Source organism: Pelodiscus sinensis, chromosome 12, assembly GCF_052426305.1.
Source record: "Pelodiscus sinensis isolate ZL-2025 chromosome 12, ASM5242630v1, whole genome shotgun sequence".
NCBI lineage: Eukaryota > Metazoa > Chordata > Testudines > Trionychidae > Pelodiscus > Pelodiscus sinensis.
This window is the reverse complement of record NC_143063.1, coordinates 40530772-40558545: the sequence shown is the minus strand read 5'-3', so window position 1 is coordinate 40558545 and position 27774 is coordinate 40530772. Positions and strand designations below refer to the sequence as shown.

At 44.0% G+C, this 27774-nt stretch overlaps 1 protein-coding gene across 1 annotated transcript in view; it reads right to left on the bottom strand.

Moving 5' to 3' along the window:
• Positions 1–26584, bottom strand: part of GAN (gigaxonin) — a 62483-nt gene extending 35899 nt beyond the window's left edge. Inside the window, exons 1-3 of the mRNA XM_075940001.2 lie at positions 26288–26584; positions 2525–2639; positions 364–714 (exon numbers count right to left, since the gene is read on the bottom strand). Coding sequence (XP_075796116.1) covers positions 364–714; positions 2525–2639; positions 26288–26454 — 633 coding nt within the window. The 5' untranslated portion in view covers positions 26455–26584. The remainder of the gene's footprint in view (positions 1–363; positions 715–2524; positions 2640–26287) is intronic.
• Between the last annotated feature and the right edge of the window lie 1190 nt (positions 26585–27774).

The window sequence follows — 27774 nt, the reverse complement described above, 5'->3', positions numbered from 1 at the left end:
AATTTCAATATAAAACTATTTTAGAAAGTAGTTTATTCTCCAGGTCTTGTGACAAACAATGGTAACATCCCCATAGCCAACAATAAGCTTGTATAAAAAACACACAAAATTAACGATGCGTTATTTCATTTAGTGTTTTTATCTGCAACCAAAAAAGGAGGCTGCATCTACATTATAAGCAAGACTTCAACTCAAAAGACGGAATCTATTTTCCAGATTTATATACAGTGCAATATTTAAATCCTAGAAATATAAGTAAAAAAAGAAAATGCATCTGCATCGTATTCCTATCAGGTAATTTTAAACAAGCACAGAATGTGAGCCCAATTTATTAAGCGAGCTACTTAATTTAGCACACCATACCTTTCTTAATTCTGAATCATGGGAGATCCATCTAATTACTGCTTCAAATACATATCTTTCATTTCCAACATTCAGCTTTTCCAGAGACAGCACTTCTTTCAATTTTTCGGGACTCAGTTCCAGGAACTCCTCTGTGCTGCTGACATCTCGGAAGTGAGTTTCCAGATATTCTGAGGCAAGGTAGTGAACGTGACGCAAACAATAGTGCAGTGCAAAGTCCCGAATACCAATACAGTTCTCAGCAACTATACAACTTTCTAAAAACTCACAGCAGAGAGTTTTAAGATCTGTAAGAAGCAGGAGATCAGCTGCTTGCACAACATCTTGGATAGTGTCTTCATTTAGCCTGATCTGCAAGAGTTCATTGTAAAAAGTTACAACTACAATCCATAATTCACTGTCTGATACAACTTTATAACTAATTCTTAGGATGGGTCTACACTATCGCTTATGTTGATGTAACTTACGTCACTCAGGATGTGAAAAGAGACAGCTTCCTAAACGACAATTTACATCCTCGTAAGTGCTGTCCACACAAGCACCATGTAAGCTGGAGACACTCCACTGATGACAGTTTCTGACTCTCTCAGAGATGCAGGAATTATCCTGTTGGCATAGCATGTCTTCAGCAGATGCGCTACAGTGGCCCAGCTGCATGAATACAGCAGCACTGATGTAGTGCGTCAGTGCAGATTTGCCATTACCACAGAGATGGGCAAATACCAGCCCATGGGCCAGATCCAATTCACCAGGGTTAGCCCCTGGGGCCGGCTAGTGCTGCTATATTTGCCTGCGCCTCCACAGGTATGGGTGATTGCAGTTCCCGTTGGCCGTGGATCACTGTTTCTGGTCAATGGGAGCTGCAGGAAGCAGCGCGGACCAGGACACCATATCCCAGGTCCCACTGGTTGGGAACAGCAATCCACAGCCCATGGGAACTGCAATCACCCATACCTGTGAAAGGACAGGTAAATATAGTGGCAGCAGACTGCCAGGGGCTACGCCGGCAAACCACCACCATTTTATTGCCGATCCCTGCCTTACTGGCTGAATAACGGACTATAACATAGCTGCAAAAGAGCATTAGAAACTACCATGCACAAGGATAAAGCCACTGCTGGTGGGCAACTCAACTGGGGAAAGGGAGAGTGCTAGCAGGGCAGAAGGCATCAGGAGTGCTCTGTCTGAAGGATCCATGAAATTATTACACTCATTCAGGAAGATGAACTATATTTTGGCTGTTAAGCCAAATCAGCACCACAGAAGAGACATTACAGCCCCAACTACACGGTTTTCTTTTTTACTGTGGCCTTGATGATTAAACTTTTTTTTTAATGGTTTCAGCTAACCAGGAGTCGATGCCACCTGATGACTGTTTGGTGACCTGTTTTGAAATTCAGCACTGTCAGTCTGGTTCCCAATGGACAAAACTAAAGCTGATTTTAATCTGTGTTCAGATCGGCGTCTTAACAGGTTCTAAGGAAGACTGAATGGGTGTAAAGACAGAAAAGCATGGTCAGCCTTAAATGGTTGGAGTTGACGGATACTGGCGAAGCACTCAGGTGGGAAGCCTGGACAGCCCAGACTGAAATCCTTCACAGAACATTTTTGTTTCCTGGGTTGCCAATCCAGACACCTTCCACAAGTCCCAAAATCACACATACTTTAAAAACAACTTAGTGAAGAAACTGATAGGAGGAGTGAGGTTTTTTTTTTTTAAGTTTAATATTTATTGTTTAAAGTTTGTTTCTTGGGATACATGACACTAAGCAGAGCAAGAGAAGCACATCTGAAGTGCTTACAATCTATTTTTGGTTCATATCAGTAGCCTGTATTCTGGCTTTCAGAAGTCAATTCATAGCAATGACTTTAAACCTAAAGTTCACTCTTTTTGTCTTTTCCTATCATTCAAAAAAAAGTAGGGATTAATCTCTAATTGGTGCTGCTGAATTAGAGGTTACTTGTAAGCTGTGCAGTCATTTAGGAGAGATTCTAATGCTGCCCAGCTGATTAGCAAAGCACTCACAGCTAGGTTAGTGTTTCTCCTGGTGGGGCACATTTGTACATGCTTCGGTGCACATGACAAAATGTATTCCACACATGGATGGAAAAGATTAGAGGAAACATTAGAGAAATGTAATAATTCAGCTAAGCACCATACCTGCCCACTGAAGATGTAATCCAGTATCTCTCTCATGATTTCAACAGATATCCCTTCAAGTTCAATCTTATATGTAGATCCATCATCCTTGGGAGGATTATAGTTCAATTTTGTTCTGGGGGGGGGGCAAAAACAATAACTAATAAAGAACAGTCTCAAAGTATAAAAACCAGATAAGAGGAACAGGAGTGCAAACAAGTAGAGAAGAGGGTAAGGAAGCATATGCACTAGTAATACTAGGTATAGCATTTGTTTTCTTTAAGAAGTTTTAAAAAGGTAAGCCATAAATTCTCTTAAGGCAAGCTATTATACTGAAAGGTTTTAATGTATGTTTATACTTTGAACAAATTTGGTGTGGAGTCTGATAGATAATAAACATGCAGCCTCTTTGTGCTATTTTATCCAGACACTTTTTAATTTACAGATGTTTCCACCTGTGACGTGCTAGCTTTGCAAACTATACTTAGATCTGAAAGCGCTGTCTGGCTCACACATCATTAGCATTCTCAAAGAGTGCACAGTTAAAACTTAAGTAAACAATTCCGTTGATGAAGCATGAGGAGAACAGGCTCCAGCTTATCTTAGAACCATGCAAGCTCTATTTTGTTAGGTGCAACAAGAGCAATACAACCATTTTTTGGCATGGCTTAAAAATATACAAGGGAGTGAAGATATTTTCATTAAGTTCCCATTCTATACAGTCACTTTTTAACATTGTAACTGCACATTAGAGTATGATTATGATGCAACTTAACTACCAATATATCTAGAATCACCGTTATATGGGCATAAGATTTTATTAAATCAATTTCTAAAATATTCCAAAACAGCACAAATACGGTTTATTCGTAGCATTATGCAGTTGCAAGTGCTATTTATTCAGTAAAATAGGACCACAACAATTATTTTTGTTTTCCATCCAGAAAAGAGAAACAAATCTCCAAGTGCTTAAAAAAAGCAAAGGCTACCCATCTGGCCTAAAAGCAACTAAGTAAAATCACTTTCAAATTTCAATTAAAAAAAAAAAAAAAACGGAACAATTTGGCCTCACTGCTGTTATGTCACATATTTCAAGTGACAAACTCCTCCTATATATTTTTGATGCAATTTTTATAGCACATTCATTCGAGAGACAAAGGCTCCCAGAGTTCACATATTAATTGATGTGGCCGTATTCTATCATCCTTGCTCACGATAAATAATACAGGTTGAACCTCTGTAAATTGGGACTCTCTGATCTAGCAACATCACTGGTTCAGTAGGACCACAGATGTTCCAGGACCAGAGAGTCCCAAAGGAGGTCTGGTGCTTAGGAGCCCAGATCCCCGCAGCTGGCAGCTCATATGCCCCAGCGAGGCTTCCTAGCAGAGCTGGGAACTCACTGTGCCACAATGGGACTGCTCAGCTAGGCTGTCTGGCACACCCCAGCTGGGCTGCCTGGAGGGGCTGGGAGCCTACAACAGCCCAGTTGGGGCAAGGACCAGCAGAGCAACAGGGCCTGAGGCCGGTACAATGCTGGGCGAGGGGCACCAGATATGACCTCCCCTGGTCCAGCAAAATACCTCACCTGGGACAGGGATGTTAAAATATTGGTTAACTGAATAGTTGAGCAACCTCATGAATTCTTATTGGTTAGTCAACTATTCTATAGTACCCAGGAGCGGGGCCAGCAGCCAGTGCGCTCCAGCCTCACTCCCGAGGAGCCCCCTACTTCTGTCTCTGTTTCAGAGGTAGCAGCACGAGATGCCAGGTGGGAGCTGGTCCACGAGGGGAACCAAATTAAAAAGCCAGCCCTCTTTGTGGTCTGGCTGCCTGTTGCCCTGTGCTGCAGCTTCTGATAAAGCTGAAGCAGCATGTGGTGGCAGCAGCCCCTGTGTAGAGGGGTCTGAGCTCCAGGCCTGGCATGAGCTGGAACTGAGCCAGGCTTCCTGCCCATCTGGATCCTAATACACTTTAAATGCAGAGCCTCAGCAAGGATAGGTCCTGGACCTGTTGCAAGCCAGGACAGAGGCAGGTTGCTGGCCAGCCTGCTAAAAAATTTACTGGCTGGGGTGGGGAGGGGAAATGCATGTAGTCTAGAGCATTAACCTATAAGCTTTATCTTATCGGTTAATCCACTACACTATTGCATCCCTAATCTGGGACTGATCAGGTCCTAAGGGTGCAAGACTGGAAAGGTCCAACCTGTAATTTATAAAAGGTCTGTTTTATTAAACTTGTGAGCAAGGGTGGCTAATAGGGTTGCCAGGTGTCTGGTTTTGAACTGGACAGTCTGGTATTTGAGCTTTCTGTCCGGGAAACAAATTGAGAAAATACCGGACATATACATTTTCTAATTAAGTAAGTTTTATTATTATCATGACTCGTATCAGTACGTAGTTGTGTACTGCCTGGCTGGTAGACATGCTCACACTGCGTGAGAGTGTCTACCAGCCAGGCAGTACGCAGCTACACAGTAGAGAAGAGGAGGGCGAGGGCAAAGGCAAGGGTGAGGGCGAGGGCAGGGCCGGGATGGAATCCCCGGGGCCAGACTCATCCATGCACCCTGCCGGGACCATGCATGGGATGGGCAGCACCCTGGGATCTGTGTGCGCCCAGGCTGGTTCCCCCACCTTCCGCTCTGCCCCCCCCCCCGGTCAGCCCCGCTCCCCAGTGGCCAGTTCCCGCCCCCCCAGGTCAGCCCTACTCCCCCCAACTCCCTCCCAGCCAACCCTACTTCCCGCCGGACGGTTCCCACCCCCAGATCTCCTCCAGCCAGCCCTGATTCCCAGAGGCCAGTTCTCTCCCCCCCAGTCTCCTCCGGCCAGCCCCACTCTCCCCGACCAGCCCTGCTTTCTCCGGCCAGTCCCCCCTATTCCCGATCTCGTCCGGCCAGCCCCGCTCTCCTCGACCCCCTCCCGGTCAGCCCTGCTTCCTGTCGGCTGGCTCCCCGCCCCAATCTCCTTCGGCCAGCCCCGCTCTCCCAGGCCCTTTCCCAGCCAGTCCCCGCAGCCAGCCCCGCTTCCCTCCCGGCCGGTCCCCACCCCCCCATCTGAGATCAAGTGTGTCCGATATTTTTTTAAAACCACCCGGTTACCCTAGTGGCTAAATCTGGCTCATGTTTCTAGATTCCCCTCCTCCTCCCTCTCCCCACATGGCTTCTTGAGCACAATGATTTATCTGAACTTCAGGGAGATCCATTTCAACTATCAGATTTACTATTATCCTGATTCACCTGCACATGATAAAACACACAGACTTCTATGATCAAATTTTACAAAACATAATTTTTCTAATTTAAATTGCCTCCCAAATCCACAGATTTAAATAATTCTCTCTGTATCAAGTATCAAACACTCAGATTCGCCCCCCACAAATATGCCCATAATAGATTTCTGTTCAAATGTTGAGGGGCAAAAAAAATCTAAGATTGCCACGTTATTTATATTTCCTGAGACATCAAAGCTAACTGTGCATGTACAGTAAAATAAAAGCTACAGAACACCACATTTCCAATAAAATACATCTTAAAACAAAAAGTTACTTCTCAGTTGGGAATATGGTTTGTATGATTAGAAGTCAAAACACTACACAGTTCTGATAGGTGATATAGAAATCCTACTGAAAAGACAAAGCTAGACAACTCATACATCACTTTATTACAGAAGATTAAACATTATATTTCAAATTAAAATGAAAAACAGTAAACATTTCTCTCTCTTTCCCACCCTTCCCTCCAAACAACAGCTATATAATTTTGAGCGACTCTGTATGCAGATCAGCTCCTGAGTCAGGTACCAAAGATTACTGTTTGTACACTTGTATTGATTCCACTCTTCACATAATTTACAGATCTATTCTAACAATGCTAGCTTTATTTTATTTATGATTTTTAATTTTTTTTAAACACGTGTATGGAAAAATTGATTTTCAGATTAAACTGCTTTGTCCTGAATGAAGTGATTTTATTATCAGTTTACTTAATGAAACTGTTTTAATGAAAGTTTATATAATGATGTTCTATACTAATGCAGTAATGCTGAAGATTGAATTGTTCTGTTCTGCCTTGATAGAACTGTTCTGTCCTGTTAGGAATTTGCTTTTGAAATCATTGTACTGCTGTGTGCGCAAATACGATATGTGTGGTATGTAGAACAAACAAACAAATAGCATATTACAAAAAAGGAGTAAAGAAACAAGGCCCCAGCAAGAGATGTAAGCAACTAGTTGACTAGTGACTCAACTAGTTGCTCCCCCCTCCCTTTGCTATCTCTATCAGAGAGAGAGACAGCGGAGGAGTGGGGGGATAGAAGCCAGTGCTGGGGTGGAGCTGACTTAAAAGCTGGTTCCCTCCTAGTACCATCTCCATGGGGAACAGGGTAGTCACAGACATAGTGGGAAACCGGGTGCAAGCCAGTCCCCCCTGCTGCACTTCAGCCTTTTAAAAGTATATTAAGAGCCTAGGATCGGGAGCTAACCCCACTGAGGCTCTGCAGTTTCCCCCACTTAACTAATTGACTAGTTGATGGAAATTCCATTGACTAGCTGATTAAATGCCATTTAACATCCCTAGAGCCAGCATCAAGATCCTAAGACCCTCATGGCAGAAGAGTGCAATCTGATGAACTGATAGCAGGGATGGGCAATAATTTTTGACTGAGGGCTACTTCAGAAATTTTTGAAGCAGCTCCAGGCCACCCTGGAAGGGGCAAGGCCTCAGGCAGAAGGGCAGGGCCAGGACACTTCCGGGCTTCCCCACCCACAGACCCTAATTGGTCTGGGGGTAGAGAAGCAAGCAAAGTCTCACGCTTCCTGCCCCTGCCCTGCAAGGGAGCACTGCGCTTAGAGTCAACCAGCAGCTGAGCAGCAGCTAGCGGTTGACTAACTGCTGAGCCCCTTGCAGGGCAGGAGGAGACTTTGCATGCTCTCCCCTGCCTCCCAGGCCAATCAGGGCTTGGGGGTGGGGAGAGCACACAAAATCTCCTCCCAACCTGCCAGGAGCGCACAGTGCTTCTAAGAGCAGCGCATTACTTGCTGGGAGGGGGCAGGGCAGGAGGACATTGCTTGTGCTTCCCCCTGCTCCCAGTCCCTGAGGACAGAGCCCCTGCGGGCAAGATCAACTTGCTTGGCGGGCCATATCCAGCCAGTGGAGGCCCTTTTGCCCACCCCTGCCCTAAAGTGTAAAAGACCTCCACCCTAAATTAAAAGCAAAGAAAATGGAGTCTAGCTGTGAAAACAAAATGCTGCAAATAAAGAATTACTAAAACAACCAGATTGTAACTAACAATCCAAGTATAACATAGCAAAATCCATAGGCTTACATAAAAATCTCTCGCTAGAAATAATGCACAACGGGTCTTTGGATCATTCTACAACAACGGAGGTTCAGACACGTCCAGCTGAGGCTCAGCTTTCCTTGTTATGCTCGATCCAGCTGGCCAATAGGCTGACTCAAGCAACAACAATCACTAGCAACTAGAACATCAACTGGATAACCTTTTGGCAGGGGGTCCTTTGGTATACTTGTGTATGCAGATACTGATTTTAATGTGTTTAGTATTTTTGCCTTGTCTCCTGAAAAACAATCCAGTACGTTTTATAAGCATGTTACATTATTTTATAATAATTGCTTCTGTTTTTGTGCAAGTAGGTGACACGTTCTAATAGTACAGTGTTATGTTAATTTAAGTCTGTAGTATCTGGTTACCAATCATCATTGGCAGTGCTTCCTCTCAGAAGCTCTCAAAGCAAGGTACTAGGATATTGTTAAAAGAAAGGATATCATGAAAATACCTTCACAGAAGCCTGAGCATCCCAGCAGGGTAGTGGATCTGAATTAAGATATAAGGTACACAATAAACAGATCTCATGCCAGCTATGTTGGGGAAATTAGGTTAATATAATTTAAGAGGCTAGTCTTGGTGACCAGTAATTAAGATCTTATCATACACACCATAGCTAGATCACTTCATTGTGTGGACTTCACAAAGAAACCCTCCTATTAATGCTGTTTAGAGGTTTCAGATCTAATCAAATGTCTTAAACAGTGTCCTATTGCAGGCCACAACAAAGATTAAACCTGAAATCGTTTACTTTAGTCCAAATCCAGAAACATTAGAGAACATTATATTTTAGAAGACAGGGTTATGTTTAAGAAAAATTACAAATACAAACCTAGAAACATTTTATTAATACTGGTAGGAAAAAAAACAATGCGAATGGAAACCAGTGGAACTGGCCCATGTGCAGAGTTGTCAGTGGTAAACAAAATGTCTCATGGGCCACACACAGAACCCGAACGGACCGCATGATGTTTGCGGATTGCCCATCACTACTGTCATATCTAGGGCCCTATCAAACTCACGGGCATGAAAAAGGAGTAACAGATTATGAACTCTGCTCTCTTCCCAATAAATCTGGTCTTTTGTATGCTTCTACTCTATACTATACAGACTTCATGAGACACCCTAACATTTCTCAAACTGGGGGTCCTGACCCAAAAGGTAGTGGCGGAGGTGTGGGTTAGGGTAACAAAGTTATTTGGGAGGGCCACAGTATTACCACCCTTATTTCGGAGCTGGGGGGCCACAGAGCACTGACAATTGGCTGGGCACCTAGCTCAGAAGACAGTGTGCTTGCAGACAGCAACAGTATACAAGTAAGGGTGGCAATACCATACCACAGCCATCTTACTTTTGTGCTGCTGCCTTCGGACTGACAGCCCAGCTCTGAGGGCAGCAGCTCTGCTTTCAGAGCTGAGCTCCTAGCCAGAAGCTACCACTCTCAAGCTGTCCAGCTATGATAGCAGCACTGTCAGCAGCAGCAACACAGAAGGAAGGATAGCAGGCCCTTCTACAATAAGGGGTTGTGATGGCCCCCAATTTTTATTTTCATCAGGACCCCTACAATTAGAACACCTTAAAATCAGATATCAATAGTGGAGATCTAAATTTACAATTTTTAAAATGCCATGACCATGAAATTGAGTCAGAAGGACCATCAATTTGGTAGGGCCCTACTAATATCCAACCATACCAAACATACTTGTGAAAGGAAAATACAAACACACACACAATGCATAGCTTACTTGTTTAATGTCAGTTCACAACAAGATAACAGTATATATTTCTATAGCAGTTTTAAACTTTACAATACTGGCATGCTCTTCGATGACAAAAAATGCCTAAGTGGAAAACGTATACATTCAGTCTACAAAGGTTTCATCCCCCCCCCCCTTTTTTTTTTTTGAGAGAGAGAGAGAGAAATGCAATTTCAGCCTTTTTGAAGAGTTCTGCCCTGGTCTTGTGTATCTCAATGGACTAAAATAAGAAAGTCTGGGGTGAAGTCTTCATGATCAATGATTTTACCTTTGAAAGGTTGCAACAACAAATTAATCTTTTCCCCTTGAAACTGAACAGTAAAAAATTCTCAACTACTTTCTCTCACGTTGAAAACTACCCAGTATCATAAAAAGGCCTATAAAGCTGTTGTGGGATGGAAAAGCACAAAAGCAAGAAACAACACCTAACATTTCTCACTTAAAAAAACCCCCAAACAAACCAAGCTTCCTTTGCCCTAGAATGACTAAGCCATAGCTAGATCAGCAAATCCTCTTCACATAGATACATCTTATATCAGCAAAAGAGGTTTATTTTTGCTGGTATAACGGTGTCTACACAAGGGCTTTGGGCGGTTCATAAGTGTTAAAAAAGTAGTATCACTTACCAATTCTACTATCCTAACAAGTTTATGTAGACGTGTGGCTTAAGACTAAAACAAGTTTGTGGTAGTGATTCAACCACAAATTAGAAAGTGAGCTCTATTCAATACTAATTAAAGGGATTTGAATATGTCAAGGCAATACTCTGGACTATCTATCAATAATAAATCTGCAGAGGAGGTTTCAGTGCTTGGGTACAAACCTTCTTACACCAAGACACAATTAAGGCTAACTTGGTCTCCTAACCAGGTCCCACGTGTTTTATGAGATAGACCTATTTTAATGCGTCTGGTTTTACAGCTGTAACACCTTCCTCTCTCAAAGCTCGAATTTTGCATATGCAATATTTTAGATATTATAAAATAGGTCAGACAAAGTAACGTGATGAAGCAATTTACTGCCACTCATCACTTCCTCCAACACACATGAAACAAGTAGGATTTCTTTTTTTCAGCTCACACCCCAGCTCCTTGGCTGTACACATGAAAGAAATCTGGTTTCACCACACCCTAAAAAGAGTGCCAGTTTTCCAAATACTTTGCCTACGTACTTGGTTTTTAGGTGTTCTGTAATGAATGAGCAATGTCAGGTCCCAATGCAAAATAATCCAGACAACAGCTCAGTGTAATAAATAAAAGAGGAAGAAGAACGGTTTTGTTTTGGTTTATATTTTTGTAAGGAGGAGGAGGAGGAGAAAAGAACTGAATATTATCCAAAGTTTTTCAGAGTATAGAAAAATTAAGTTTGGCTAAAAATAAGATAATTAAGTTGTAGCATATTACATGAGAAGCAAGACAATTTGTTCAACAGGAGCCACAGAGATAGACAGTTAATACATAGCATTCAGCATGTTTTTCTAGTAACATCAGCATTTCCAAAGTAGATCCCCATTTCTATATGTCACTGGAACTTTTGCTTCATTTTATTGTGTTTTAAAGTCATTGTTCTAGATCATGATTTCATTTGCCCACAATAAATCGGATGTTATTCTGTTGCAGCCGATGGATTTAGGATTTACAGCCAGTATGGATTAGAAACTGGCCCTCAATCTTCAGTCAAGCCCACAGCCTTGACTATAGCTGGGATTTAGCCATCAGTGGACAGGCCGATTGATTTAAATCACCGCATGAAAGCCTTGATTTAAATCATTTTTATCAATTTTTCCATTTGCTCTTTAGAAAATAACTGAAGAGCAAATGAAGAGTCTGAAGTTCTCAATGGTTGATATAATTACTAAAACATGTTGATTTATGACAAATAGAACCTTTACATTAGATTTAGTACATCTTTTTGCTACTTAGGAGGATACGCTATAACTACATACATGTAAGCAATTCTATAGCTTACTGTTTTCAGATTTGTATTAGCTGTACATTTTTAGTACAGGCAGTCCCCAAGTTACGCGGATCTGACTTACGTCGGATCCGCAGTTACGAACGGGGATTTTCTCGCCCCGGAGGACTGGAGCGGCGGGATGCCTGGTCCCGCCACTCGCCTCCTCCGGGGCGAGAAAAGCTGCTCCCCGTCTCCCTGGTCTGCTGGGGGAGCCAGCAGACCAGGGAGACGGGGAGCAAAGCGGCGGAGGACCCGGGGCCGGACCCACGGCCGCTTCCAGATCAGGCTGCAGACCAGAGAGACGCTGAGCAAAGCGGCGGAGGACCCAGCCGGACCCGCGGTGCTTCCAGCTGATCTGGAAGCGCCGTGGTCCGGCCCAGGTCCTCTGCCACTTTGCTCCGCGTCTCCCTGGTCTGCTGGGGGGGGGAACGCAGCTAGTGCCCCCCCCAGCAGACCACGGAGACGTGGAGCAAAGCCCGGGGCCTGTGGTAGAGCAGGTAGGGCGCTGCCGGTTGGTCCCGCAGCACCGCTCCTTGGCGCTACTGGACCAATCTGGCAGCACCCCAGCTGCTCTGCCCCAGGAGTCCTGATTCAGCCGCTGGTGATCAGTTTCAGCAGTGGCTGAATCAGGACGCCTGGGGCAGAGCAGCTGGGGTGCTGCTGGGTTGGTCCAGTAGCGCCGAGGAGCGGCCGCGCTACTGGACCAACCCAGCAGCACCCGAGCTGCTCTGCCCCAGGCGTCCCCAAGTTAGCCGCTGCTGAAACTGACCTGCGGCTGACTACAGGAAGCCTGAGGCAGAGTTGCTCTGCCCCGGGCTTCCTGGAATCAGCTGCTGATCAGTTTCAGCAGCAGCTGACTTGGGGACGCCTGGGGTTCTTAAGTTGAATCTGTATGTAAGTCAGAACTGGTGTCCAGATTCAGCCGCTGTTGAAACTGATCAGTTTCAGCAGCGGCTGAATCTGGATGCCAGTTCCGACTTACATACAGATTCAACTTAAGAACAAACCTACAGTCCCTATCTTGTACATAACCCGGGGACTGCCTGTATGTTAGAAAATGGTGAATTATAGATGGAATCAAATATTTTTAACTTGATAACTCAGCGAAAGCTTAGGGCGAAAGAGGGACTATAAAATAGGTGCATGAAACCACTGCAGCATGATCAGTGGAAGAACCTGATGAGATACATGATGGTGTCTCCAGAAGTCAGAGACTGACTCCTAATGTCTGTGATGACTCTCTCACCTCAGAGGTCAGCCCCTTGCTCCTCCACAAGATCCAACCCTTAATACAATACGGCTATCTCTAGATAGCGGCGCTATTTTGAAATAGCTATTCCGCCTCTTTAAATGCTCCCGTTATTTCAAAATATATTTTGAAATAAGAGGTGTGCTATTCCAACGTCCCTATAGCCCTCGTTCCATGAGGGTTAGGGGACTTGTTGGAATAGCGCTTTACTTTGAAATTTGGTGCTGTGTACACAGGGCAAAATTTTGAAATAAGCTACACAATTTGTGTATCTTATTTTGACCTAGAGGTGCAATGTAGATGCACCCTACATGACCTACTATGCCATATATGAAGTTCGAGCTCAAAAGTCAGATGTTTCCCCCAACTCTTCTTTATATAAAGAAGCAGCCTTTAACTAAAGTTTTTGATAAAGGTTTGAGGATTCAGCATATGTAAGTTATTTAAGTGTTTTAAGAGATAATACATTTAAGCCTTAACATATTTAATCAGATGTTATAAGCATTTTTAAAGAAAAATTATAGTTTAATTAAAAATATCTAGTGCAAATAAAACATAAAATTTTGATTTCCCACTCCAGAAAAGCACTTGATTTTAACCACCCTAATCAGTGGGCAGAAACTACTGTAGCTCTGCCAGTGCAAAACCCAAGCATAGATAAAGAAGCTACAATTTGCAAGAATTGCATTTACGCAGGTTCTAAAGTTAGATCAACTCAACTGGTACAAATTGCAGTTTTCCTTGCCTACGTTTGTGGTTTGTACGGATGTTGCTGCACAGGTTGCTGGCCACTGATGGGAAAATCACAACCAATACTAAGTAGAAAATCCTGTCCACCCTACAAAAGGAAAACAACTTCCCCCCACCCCCACAAACACACTCCTTAGTGACCACAAGTGGATCTGAAAGTATTGATCAAAGTTTGCCTTGGTTCTGTAACCACAACTGTAATTCAGCTATTCTCATCAGCAATGGGTATATTCTGCAGTATAAACAAGGCTTAAGGCACATCCTATTATATTAGAAGCACATTCACATTTTAAAAATTCTTAACTTTTTAGTGCCAAAGCATTTGGAAAGTGAACTGAACTACTCTAAGGTAATCTTTAAAAAAAAAAAAAAAACCTTCCACAAACTACAAAACCCCTATGCAATATTATTCAACAGGTAACTTCTTAGCTAGTACACTCTATTAGTAGTCAATAAAAGTGTTATAAAGAGATCTTAAACAACAATATGAAGTCAGGTGGCATATCTCTCACTGACCTGGAAATAGCAGCTCAGGACAGATTGTTCTGGAGGCAAACTACTGTATAGGCCAGTGGTCTCCAACCTTTGTAAGCACAAGATCACTTTTTGAATTTAAGTGCAATCCAGGATCTACCTTAGACCCAAACACCCTTGCCCTGCCTCCTTTGTACCCCTTCTCTGAGGCCCTAGTTCTGCTCACTCTGTCCTCCCTCCCTTCCCCATTCTCTCTCCCTTTAACAGGGCAGGGGCAAAGGGTTGGGACCCTGGCTCTGGTCTTGGGCTAAGGGATTTGGAGTGTGAGAGGGGCTCTGAGTTGAGCCTGGGGTAGGGAGCTGGGTGCAGAAGGAGGTTCAGGATACAGACTCTGGGGCTAGGACAGGGGCTTGGAGTATAAGAGGGGGTTCATCACTAAGGCAGGAGTTCAGGATTCTGGCTCCAGCTGGACACTGCTTACCTCAGGTGATGCCTGAGCAGTGATGCAGTGGGGCTAACGTAGGCTCACCCCTGCCCTGGCTCTGTACCACTTTCAAAAGCAGCCAGCAAACATCCTCCATCCCAAGCCCTCTACCCCCCATCCTTTCTGTAGAGATAGAATACAGGGTGGGAGGGGGCACCCTGACATCAGCGCCCTCTCCTCTCCCTTCCCTGCTCTGCACAGCAAGCAGGAGGCTACCGGGATGGGGGCAGCTCTAAGGCAAAAGACAGGAGACGAGCAGCAGTGGGAGAAGGGGCAGCAAGGGCTGGCACTTGATAGCCTCTTGGCCAAACCAGTCAGGATCACCTGTCAGAGGCTCCCAGATCTACCAGGAGATCCCAATCTACTGGTTGGTGACCACTGGTATAGGCTCTCAAATGTTTTGAGAGTGAACGTATTCAGAGATAACAAGAAAAGCACAGGATCTGAAAGAGAGCACGACTCCTGCAAAAGGTGGATGTTTATGTGACTTCTGTAAACAGTTTTGCTAATTGAGGATTGCTTAGTAGCTCATCGACTGTCATCGAGATCTAATGACAGCTGTCACACACACACACACACACTCTACAAGTCATTATCTCTCTGTGCTTAACTCAATTATAAAGCTGCAAGCCACCATTCTCCTATGGTGCCACCTACATCTGATCATAATATAGCTCATGTTTCCTAACCTACTTCATTACAACCTGAAATTGAAAATAGCTTTTAGACTCTCACAAAAAGGTTTCCATATATATTAGGCATCATTTTGAAACTATCACTTGTCTACTTTGTTGTTTCCCCTTCTGTTCAAAGGATGTCATTCCTGGAGTTTGACTTTTAATCTAAAGCTGGACCTTTGCCTTGATTAGAAATACAAACTGCCTGCCAATTTGTTAACTCTGCTCTCAAACATCTTAACATCAGCTTCTAGAAAGGAACAAAACCAACTACACATTAGGGTTGCTAAATCTACACATTTTCAAAAATGAAAAATGTGTGATGGCAGGTCTCTGCTGGTAATTTTAGAACTCAGGACCTGATATCATTATCATAACTGGAAAATGTTGATCTTAATGAGTTACCAGAGAGAATTCTATTTTTTCAGGTTTTATTCATGCCCCTCATCATGGCACCTGAAGGAAAAACCAGCAACATTTAGCCAACCTTTATAGTGACTGGAAGGTGAAGCAGTGTGAATGAAAACCAATTATTAAAAAACAATAGTAAAATAGTGTAAAGATGGCATGACTTTGTAGACATGTGAAGGCATTCTGCAGGACAACTGAAGTCTTGGGAGACTACTGGAAAGGAAAACGAGACAATCAAGGAGAAAAGAAGCTCAGATAAGGACTTCAGCAAAGGCAATGACACCCAGCCAGCATTGTGGAGTGCACACTCACTGGCACAAGATATGATACATGTTTACACAGCAGAGACACACTCAGGGCTAGCCCATCAGAGTGAACTCAAGCTGCAGACAGAGCCCAGAAATCTACACAGCAATGAAACGGCCTCTAAATCAGAATCAGTCGGCATGGAGCAGCTATGTAAACGTCTCCACAGAAGCCAAGAGCTTAGCAGGATTTTAGAAAGGGCTAAATATATGTAAAGATAGAGATAGTTGCGCTAGATATGATAAAACTATATAAAATCCACGTGTCTCACGATTTAAACCTATCACTAAAGTATTTAAGATTAAGAATAGATTTCCCTCTTATTATTCCATAATTGTAAACCACAGGGTCTCTTGCATTTTCCTCTACAGTAACCAGTTAACTAGACTGTCAGCTGCACCAGGTGATAGCAGCCCTGGCCAATGGAACCCCAGCAGTGTGGAGGCAGCAGGCAAGGCCATAGGACAAGACAGGTGAGACCCTAGCCCTGGCCATTCTGAAGCACCCAGGAGAGTAGGAAGGTGAGATCCTAGTCATGGCTGCCCCAGACTAGCCCCAGCAGGGAGGCAGGACCCCAGTCACGGTGGAATCCCAGTCACGGCCATGCTGGAGCAGCCCCAGCAGGCAAGTGGGATCCATTTAAGCCAGGGCTACTCAACACGTGGCCCGTGGGTGGGAGCCAACACAAAAATATAGTCAATGTAATGGTCTTCTGTTGATGTGTTAGTAATTAAATTCCTGGACTGTCATTGTTCATTAAAAGTGCTGTCATGTGGGTGGAAATCGGGTAAATATTGCATTTTGTTAATATCAGCAGAACTGACTTCTATGGGGCCTGTGTGTTGTGTAGTCTTGCCTTAATCTTTCTGTTCATGCCTGTCAGCGTGAAAGAAGCTATTTGCATATATATCTGCATGTCTATGCAACCACACTTAAATTGAGGCCTTCAGCATGTGCTGTGAGTATCACTGTGGCCCCGGGGCTTCCACAGTTGAGTAGCCCTGATTTAAGTAATTTTTTTCCCCACCGACTTCAGTAGAGCCAGGATTTCTCCTCATTATTTTTAAAACTTCTTTTGTGATTTATTCCAAACTTGCTAGCAAAATTCTACCCGAAGGTGCTGTACGTGCAGTTTCAGGGAGTCTGGTAAAGAAGATTAGAGCTAAGGAGAAACTGAGCTTCCCATAATATCCCTGAAATACAGAATGGCATAAAACCCTGCGTACTGAAGCATTTGTTAGCACTGTATACCATGGTTTAGGTATATGTAATTAAAAAGTAGCTGAAATGAAAGGAAGGGTGGGAGTTCAAATGTGGACTGAGGAAAGCACAGAAAAAGTCAATCACAAAAGTTTGTTTTTTCTGACATGTATGATAAAACTAAGCCTTTTACTAAGTGTGCTTCTTCAACTTTAACTATAGTAGCATTTTCATTAAAGTACTTCATTGTCAATGTCACTGTCATTCACATAAGGAGACTGCTTTCAAGTAGAAATGTTTATAAAACAATATAGTATCCACAGACAGAAACCAAACAGATGGAAATTTAAACAAATAAAAGCAGAGAGAAGAGTCCAGAGAACATGAGGGGAAAGACACTTAAAGCATTTATTGCCATAAGTGTTAAGACTGACACTGTGGCTACTGTATTATTTTCCTAATTAATACCTTACATAAATTCTTAGGACTGATTTTCAATACTTGGTGATTAAGTCCACTGTTAAGCAATGCTTAGAACTAAATGTATACAATGAGTAAGACATTTTAGTCATCTATCTTTTCACAGACTTAACAACAACAAACCAGAATGCTCTAAATCAATACTACTTACAAGGAAACATGGGATTGATAACCTGACACAAGCCCTTTCAGAGTTGAGTCACCAATTCAAATCCAGTCCAGTTAAATGTTAACCTTTCTTTGTCAACATCCTAAGGCTGTTTATTGTTAATAATGTGTATTACAGTAGTACCTACAGGCCAACTAAGAATAGTGCCCCATTGTACCAGGCACTGCACAAACAGCATATTAATCAGTCCCTATTTCTCAGAGCTTACAGTCTAAATAGACAAGACTGAGACAGGGCAAGGGAAGGTGTACAACACAGGCAGAGTGAATTGTGTAAAGGCAAACAAACATCTTGTTCGTTTTAGGACTTGTTTTATTTAAGAGCCTCCATGAGATAAGTTGGTCTCAAATTTTTAATAGAGAAATTTGCGCATGACCAAAAATACACAAAAAAAGCTTCAGTATTGTTTGCCTGAAAGTTGGGGTTAAGAGTTAATTTTAAATAAATTTGAAAAATAGTGCGTTTATTTTTTCCATATACCAGATTATCGTACTGGAGACAAACTAAATTAAATTACTAGAGAAAAAGTATGATGTGGTAACAGATACATTACTTTAAATTAGGAGATTATTTAGTAATAAAACCCTGTGCATACATCTATTGCAGCTAAACATAGGCACAGTTTGAAAACGAAGGACAAAAAACATGCTTATGTAGCGGCAAGTCTAAATTTCAGTTTAAATACAATACTTAACCCTTCAAAGCAACGGCTATTCCTTTCCTTCATCATCTGCCATTTTAACTGCATTGGGTAATCCAGCTGTCAGAGTACCAGTGGGAAACCACCTCATCTGTGCCTCCTGATAGTTGTGACTCAGGCACCTGTATAACAGTCTAAGGCTGGCAATTCCATGCAAATCTGAAAAAAACCAGGTGATGCTCTTCTCTTTGTAGCTATGCCAGTGCTTTAGCATACATAGGCTCTGCTAATGCCCAGCCACCCCCTCAGAAAATCCTACACATGCCTATTTCCCTCTCACACCCTAAACAAAGTATTTATATGTTAATTTGAACAGACAGTACACAGCTTTGGAAAATTTGACTATTGATGGCTTGCCCAAAGTTTTACTTTCCTGTTGACACAGCAATAAACAGAAACCAGAATTCCTGTGCACTAATAATTATCTCTACTTCCTCCCAATTTGGTTGCATTTAAAGTAAAGTACAAATTGGTTACATCCTATATAAGTGCAAATGGGGTGGGTAGCCAAGGCTAGTGTTGGCCCTGGGTCCCAGCAAAACTGAAGTCAAAGCCCAAGTTAAGATTACATGCCCTACCTAAACCAGAAGACCTTGGGTTTGAGCTTTGGCCCTCTCTACCCCAGGTGGCAGGACTCAGGCAGGTGTAGTCTTTAGCCCTCATCCCTCTTGGGGTCCACTAGTAATTTTTGTTGTCAGAAGGAAGTCACAGTGCAATCAAGTTTGAGAACCGTTGCCTTAGTCTAAGCTTAAGTTGGATAACTTCAAGCTCCAGAGTCTTTTGCAGCGACACCAAATATAGCAAACATCAAGCAGCTCTCAGAAATGCAGTACCATTTAAAAATTAATATGGCTTGCACAACAATAATGGGACAAGTGTTCACAGCACCTGCATATAAGTTAAAGATGAGCTACAGCGCAAAGTAGTAAAATCGTTTTAATTTTTACTTCTTTATGATGCATAAAGATGACCTTAAATTATTTTTAAGCTTTGTTTTTGCATTGGTTTTAGTCATTCCACATCTGTCTTTCTGTCTCTCATGCACACTCACATTCCCAGGAATTTTACCTTTAGATGTGAAGACCTATTTCATCTGAAAGGAAAAACGACTGAACTATTCTCCAATGCCAGTACCCTGCCTTACCAATTTTGCTTAACTATTGACCCTGAAAAATCAGGGAGTCATACTAGACCACTTGTATAAGAAAAGAAGAAGAGTTCAGGGGGAAAGGTACAAACAAGGAGATTGGCAGCATAGCTAAAACAAGAAGGGGGGGAGGGCAAAATTATACTTGTGTCTTAAGAGTTTGGTTTGGAGGAACCTGGCATCTGTGTTATGGTTGCTTGTATGTTGGAAGCCCAATAGAATTCACTCAAGAGAAAAGGAAACTGAGAGAAACAGGATATTTGAGTGTTAAGATAAGTCAATGAAGGTTGCTTTTAATTAGCAAGTTCCTTTGTGAAGGTAGGATTTGTGCTTGCATAACCTTAACTCTTCTAACACACTATCCAGGAGTGTAGTGAATGTACTTTCAAAAGCATTATTTTAAACTTTTTCTTTCAACAAAAGTGTCTCAGGTTGATCTTAAGTATCAATAACTCTAGAGTTTTTGTTAAAAGAGCATCAGCTTTTCAACTGCAAAAACAGCCTTTTTCACGTAAACAGATATGTTGTTGTGCTGGTTAAACCAGTCTTGCAAGAACATGATCTCTCTAAACCCCTCTCGGCAACCTACTAACCTCAATAAGGCATTAATTTAAAATCCTACTGGGTATATCTAAAATGAGCAACAATCTAAGAAGCGTTCAGCTGGCAACAAGGCATTTAAAATATTGGGCCAAATCCTACCCACATTATTCATCTAATTTTAAACTCATCTCTTTGATTTCATCTCTTATTAACTTCTCTCCCTTAATGCGAGTTTAAAAAAATGGATAAAATGCTTGTTGTTACTTACACATCTCATTTTCTTTCACCATCACCTGTTTTCTATACCCTCGCTCTTATTCCACTGTGTGCTATGTCTATCATTAGACCCCAATCCTGAAAGCCAATCCACATAGCAAATCCTTGTGCTCTGTCAGAGATCGGGGCTTTAGCATTCAAGGTGAATGGACAGGGAGTAGAGTTGGGTTCCCCCCGCCCCCGCAACTATCATGCAGACATAAAGTAATACAGAAATAACCACGAAGTCAAATTTAAAAGTTATAAAGTTGGTGGTTGTTTCATGCCGTATATTTTTAGTTTTAATTGCTAAGCATGTTGAATCTAGAATGCAAAATTTGAAAATACAGTACTGATGTGTGTAGAGTTGCCATAAGTATAGTAATACTGAAGGGAAACAATTACAAGAATGCATTTTTCTTAAACCAATTAAAACAGTATATCTTAGAGCAAGTCTACACTGCCCAAGAGTTGGGACTACAAAGGTGTAAAGAGCAGTGAGCACCAAAGTGCTGCAGCATTACTCCCCCATGTGGATGCAGCAGGGACACACCAAAAGGTTCCTAAAAAACCTAACATGGCCCTGTAGCACCTTATATTTTGGTTAGACTCAATTATATATAATATATATTTGATCTGAAGAAGTGGGCTGTGCCCACGACAGTTCATGATACTATATATACTTTTGTTAGTTTCTAAGGTGCTATAGGAACACTTGTTTTTTTAAGTTACAGATTAACACGGCGACCCCTCCAAGACAAAGGTTTCCTGTTTCAAGAAGACTATGTTAACGAGCAGTATGTTGTGGTGCACACTGCTATTCACATTTCCACAGTCCAAACTATGAGGCAGCAAAGATATACTTATAATTCTGACGGGACTGGTGCATACAGTCTCCTTTACGCATTCAGAAAAGTTCTGTATATTACACGTACGATATGTAATGCATAGCATTGTTCCAAAATGCTCATCTTAAGCAAATAGGGGTTCCTGTGTAACAACTTTAAGCAGTTTGTAAACTTGGACTAAATTAAACTGAAGTCTAGGATAGGAATTTAAGCAAGTAGTCGACTACTGAGGAAGCATAATCTTATCGGGTAGTCTAGTGGAGTACTGGACTACTTGCTGTCCCTCTGCCCCTGCTGCCTCTGTAACAGAGGCAGCAAGGGGGGCGGGGAGCAGGAGCCAGTGCTGGAGAGAGCCAGCTGACAAGCCAGTTCCCCCGGCACCGTCTCTGCGGTGCTGCCTGTCCCCCTCAACTCCCTGTGTCAGGCGAAGTGAGGGGAGGAAATAGGGGAGGCTGCTCTGGCAGCTGCCTCTGTCCGCAGGGGTCCAAGTGGGAAGCTGGGCTCTCCCTGCCCACCCCCGCAGTTAGGGGCTGCTTCTGCCAAGCAGCCTCTGTTTGCAATGGCTGCCCGTGACCAGCCTGGGCAGCTACAAACAGGGCCTGCTAGACCTGGTGCGAGCCAGGACCGAGCAGTCCCGGCCTGTGCCAGTCTGGGTCTGCTGCACATCTGCATTTAAATGCAGTAAGAGCCACTGGGTTCTTGCTACATTTAAAATGCAGAGGTGCGGTGGTCCCAAAGCCAACTCAAGCCAGCTCCAGGAATAACCACCAGTGTGGCGCTGCAGAAAGGCCCTTAACTAATCGTATAGTCGATACAAAGTGAATCAACTTCACAATTAGCCAAATAACAGCTCTTCAACATTGTTAGTCTAGGACCAAGTATAGCCTGATAAATTACTGTTCAAGCAACCATCACACATGTATTTCTAAAAAAACAGTCAACTACGTATATCATCTACATCTAGCCCAATCTATGCAGATTATCAATGACATTTCTTACAGGCAAATATATCTGGAGTGGATGTGAGCAAGCACTGCCACCATTTGAAATTTACTTTAATAATGAGAGATACTGCCTCTTCAGGCATAAGGAGAGACTTAACATTTGACACTTGCTAACAGAGGAACAATTCTTTAATATTTTTAAAACAATCTATGGAAACCATTTTTAGTTCTTGTACTCTCAGCCACACACTACTGACATGTAAAGAAAATATCCTGCCCTTAAAGATTATGTTATCACATTGTTGGAATTCTTTAACTTTGACTAAACTAGGAAAGTTTTCCAGTGCTAGCAATAGCTAAACCTGAACCTGGTGTAATTGGTCCAGAACAAATTGTTCAGCACCAATTCAGAAACCACAATTGTGTTGAATATCGTTTGTGTTCATCAAGGCATGTAAGCAACTAGTCGACTACTAGATAAGCATATACTTCTTGGGCAATCGAGTAGTGACTTGGCTAGTCGCTTCCCCCATACCTCTTGCTGCCTCTAACCGAGAGAAGCAGCAAGGTGGGGGAGGAACAGAAACTGGTGGTGTGGAGAGCCAGCTTAAAAATCGGTTCCCCCCACCACTGTCTTGCGGGGACAGGGGAGGCAGAGGCATAGTGGCGGACCAGGCTACTTAATAGCCTGGCGGCTCTTAATACATTTAAAAAGCAGATGTGCAGCAAGGGGACTGGGAGTGAGTTGGGGGAGCTGATTCCCAGTTTGCTCCCAGCCCCCCTGCTGTGCTTCTGCCTTTTAAAAAAGCAGATGTGCAGTGGGAGAGACTGGTTCCCAGCTCGCACCAGGTCCCCCGCTATATCTCTGCCTTTTAAATATATTAATTGCCCGGCGGCTCTTAATACATTTAAAAGTTAGAGCCCCAGCAGAATTAGCTCCAGAGCCAGGAACTAACCCTGCTGCAGCTGTGCAGTTCCCCCCCTTATTGACTAATCAAGTAGTCAATGGAAATTCCATCGACTACTCAATTAGCTGATTAGCCACGATTTAACATCCATATGTTCACCACAGTTTTGGTTATACCTGTTGCTGACACCCACTGCCAACAACAGCTAGTTTTTCCAGTGAAGATTAGGCTATGGTATGTCCAGTGAGATCCAAAGAACATTCCAATATATTGTTATGGTAAAACAGAACTGCAGAAGTTTGTACAGAGAAAGAAGCAGCCCATTCAAATTCTTTAATTTTTAAAGTTTAAAATAGCGGTATTTTAAAACTAGCAAGTGTCTGCTGGAAGCTTACATAATGTCAGAAACAAAACATCTGACATAATCCGTGACACAAGCAATAAATGTAATGGTAAATCAAGCTTTTAAAAAGGAATCTTTTAAACGAACAATGAAGCAGGACAATGACTAGCTCGCAAGCTCTAGACTAGTCAAACTGTCTTATGAATTTACAAAAGGCACATAACTAATTCTAGAGCACTGACTTTGCTGAGGGCATCTGACAGATAATGCATCCAGCATTTATAAAGATGAAATTACTTATCACGTGTGCATAGTTTTGAGAACAAACCATACTGAAACAGTGTCTTTTACTTTCATAATCTCCGTGCCCCTCAATATTAACTTTAGTTTTCTTGGCTTGTTGGTCTGAATCAGTGGTTTTCAAATGTTTTTCCTCTTGACCCAGCTGAAGAAAATTGATGTCTGTGACCCAACATAATTTGACTAAAATGTTGGGTCCAAGGTGGGGCTGAGCAGGAGAGCTTCAGCTTTGAGGGTGGGTCAGGGCTGGGGCATGAGGGGCTTATCTTGAGCAACTCCCGGTCAGCGATGCATCAAGGGTGCTAAAGCAATAGGCAGGCTTCCTGCCTGTCCTGACACCTCAGGCCATGCACCCCAGAAACAGCCAGCAGCAGGTTCTAGCCAATGGGAGTGCAGAATCAGTGTTCAAGGTAGAAGCAGAGCATAGTGCCCAGTATATGCTCTTCTGCCTCCCCATCCCTCCAGGAGGCAGGCCTGATGCTGGTCCTTTCTGGGGCACAACACAGTCTGCAGTGTCAAGACAGACAGGAAACCTGCCTTAGTTAGTTAGTTAGTTAATGTCTAATTTGCCCGCTGGCGTGTAGGGCAGCAATGAAGGTTCTCCATTTTTTTCTGTCGTTGGCCATTTTCTCCAGTGTGCCCCAGTTGTAATTCATTCTCTTCATGTCTGCCTCAACAGTACGCCACCACGTTGTCTTGGGCCTCCCATGTTTTCGTCATCTTCAGGCGTCCAGTGAAGTGCTATCTTTACAATGGCGTCTGCCTCCCTTCTGATCACATGTCCTACCCATCTCCAGCATCTTCTCATAATGATAGTGGTCATGTTCTCCTGGTGGCATCGCAGGAGCAGGTTGTGGTTGGAAATTGTTTTTGGCCAAAAGATGCGAAGTATCTTACAAAGGCTGGTGGTGTAAAAGGAGCAGAGCTTGGCATGGTCGCACTCTGAGCCATATAGTAGTGTTGATATGACAGTTCTGGTATAGCTTAAGCTTGATGTGGACACTGTACTATGTAGCTCTCGATACATTGTTCATACTCCTGAGGACGTTTCTGGCCTTACTTAGTCTACTCTGGATGTTGTTCTTGGTGCCTCCATCATGGCAGATGCTGCTGCCTAAGCAGATAAAGCGGTCTGTGCCGAGTACGTCTGCATCATCTATCTAACCTGCCTTGGCAGCCCCACTAATCACCCCGCAGCAACAAGGCCCAGAGATCCAGTACTGGGTCACGCCCTATCATGTGAAAACCACTGGTTTAAATCATGCCCTTAATATTGCTTAAGTAGTTTGGAAGACACAAAACGAGTGAGGTACTATCGTTCAGTGGACCAATTTCTGTTGGTAGGCGAGGCAAGATCTCCAGTTCACACACAGATCTACTTCAGGTTTGGGAAATGTATTCAGAGTGTTAAGTAGTTTGTGACATTTTCTGTTTAACAAATAACCTCATGACAAGGACATGAGTTGACAGAATATAACTGTTCCTCCAAAGGCATTTTAGACCATTCTACAAACACTTCGCTACATAATTCTCATCAGCTTGAATTGCAGAGTTGGTCAAGTAAAACTTTTTTTTTTTAAACGAACTGTATTTTTGTGTGTTTTAATTACTAGACTGCAGCAGCTCTCTCTTTGGAAAGGTAAGAAAAACACACTCAGGAAAGTATTAAACGCCTTTGATTTCACTGACAGCATATCTATACAGCGGATTGTGAACCTTCCATCTCAGCCTTTTACAACAGATCTCCAAAACATCAAGGGGTAAAGAGAGGTCCTCAAGAACACGAGGGCTGTGTCTAGACTGGCAAGTTTTTCCACAAAAGCAGCTGCTTTTGCAGAAAAACTTGCCAGCTGTCCACGCTGGCCGCTTGAATTTCCGCAAGAACACTGACTTCCTACTGTCTGAAATCAGTGTTTCTTGTGGAAATACTATACTGCTCCCGTTTGGGCAAAAGGGCCAGTGTAGACAGCTCAGATTTGTTTTGTGCAAAAAAGCCCTGATCGCAAAAATGGCCATCGGGGCTTTTTTGCGCAAAAGTGCGTCTAGATTGGCACGGACGCTTTTCCGCAAAAAAATGCTTTTGCGGAAAAGCGTCCGTGCCAATCTAGACGCTCTTTTCCACCAATGCTTTGAACGGAAAACTTTTCCCTTCAAAGCACTGGCGGAAAATCATGCCAGTCTAGACGCAGCCGGGCTGCTTTGGTTTTGAGGTCTATGACCACATGGGCGCAGCAGCCAACCTACTTATTTCTGCTTGGATAATGTCAACAAACTCCGTGCACAAAGTCCCTCCACCCCCCCCCCCGAAACGGCCCCAAAATAACCCTCTCCCCCCAGCCTTTGCCCGGCGATGGGCCAGGCACTCGAGTAACCAACCTCGGGACACAAACCCGACCCAGTCAGGCGCCCTGGATCAATGCGGAGGGAGAGGACTGGCAGGCCCCGCAGGCTGAACGGCCGCGGAGGAGGGAGCGGGGCCTGCGAGGGGTTAGCCCCGGGACCGCCCCTCTCCCGCCTGAGGCGAGCCCCGGCCCCGCGCACCTGATGTAGGGGCTGGCGGCCGCCAGGATGTTCTTCTGCACCGGGATCTCCTCGCCCTCCAGCACCAGGTGCGCGTCGCAGAAGCGGCTCTCCTCGCGGAAGGAGCTGAGGGCCCGCAGCAGGCGGGCCGCGTGCTGGGGGTCGTTCACCGCGCTGGGGCCCGACATGCCGCCGCCGCCGCCCGGAGCCACCGCGGCGTCCGAACTCCCGCTCTCGCCGCACCGGCACCGCCGCTCCCGGCCCGGCGGCTCGCGGCTGACATCATCTCCTCGCGCGGCCCGGCCCCGCCTGGCGGGGAGGCGGAGCCCGCTGCCCGCCTCCGGGCCTGGCTCCCCCGAGCTGGCCCCGCCCTGTGGCGAGCGAGCCGGGCCGCCCCTCAGCCTCTGGTCTGCGCCCAGGGCCTGTGGAGCTGGAGCTAGTGTGGCCGTGCCCCCTAATTCCCACTGTCCTCTGGCAGGAGCCCTGCCTCTGCTCCCGCACGGGAAGGGAAGCAAGTCCCCAGGCTGGGAGCAGGGAGGGAAAGGACTGGGGGACTATCCCATAAGCAAATGCTGATCCCATAGTCCAGGCATGTCCAAAGTCCGGCCCGCGGGCCAATTGCGGCCCGTGTTCCGGTTTAATACGGCCCCCCAGGTAATTTGGCAATATCTATCTTTTATGGCCCCCAACGAATCCATATGTATTGAGATGAACACATTGTAAAATCTCAGTTCATGTCCGTTGGTCTAAATCAGTTATAAATATATTTGGACACAACATGTATACTTGGTGTTATGTTCCTGTTCATATTTTTTTAAACTTAAAAGTTGACAGACAACCTTTATTACCAATAATACGTAATGTACTTTACAATGTTCCTGACATATAGTTCAGCTTCTTGGATTTTTTTTTTTCATCTGGCCTTCAGATATGAAAGGCAGAGTGATTTAACACCTGTTTAGATTTGTCATCCATGTGACGAAATGAAAAGTATGCCGTTTGCAATAAATTTTGCATAAAATAGTTAATTTGCATTTAATTTTAATGGTTCAAAGAATGTCAGGCAAAATGGTCGGCCCTCATGCATGTTCACTTCATCAAATCTGGCCCTCTTTGAAAAAAGTTTGGACACCCCTGCCATAGTCAGTCGACTAGGCGCTTCCCCCGCCCTAGCTGCCTGTATCAGAGAGGGGCAACAAGGGGGGAGGGAAAAGGAGGGGAAACTTCAAAGCCACAGTCCTGCTTGGAGCCTGGGGTCAGACCCCCGGGGTCCGCATGGTGCTGCTGCTTTGACACACCACAGGCAGCCCAGGACCAGCTGGGGTGTCCCCATGCAGTTCCAAAGTGGCAGCACTGCATGGAGCCTGGGGTCAGCAGGAGTCTCCAGTTGACCCCTGGCTCCACCTGGTGCTTTTGCCTCTGAAGGGAAGCAACAGCGCTAGGGCGTTTGCTACTCTTCGAAGGCAGAAGTGCCCTGTCGACTAATTGAATAGTCAATGCAAAATGCA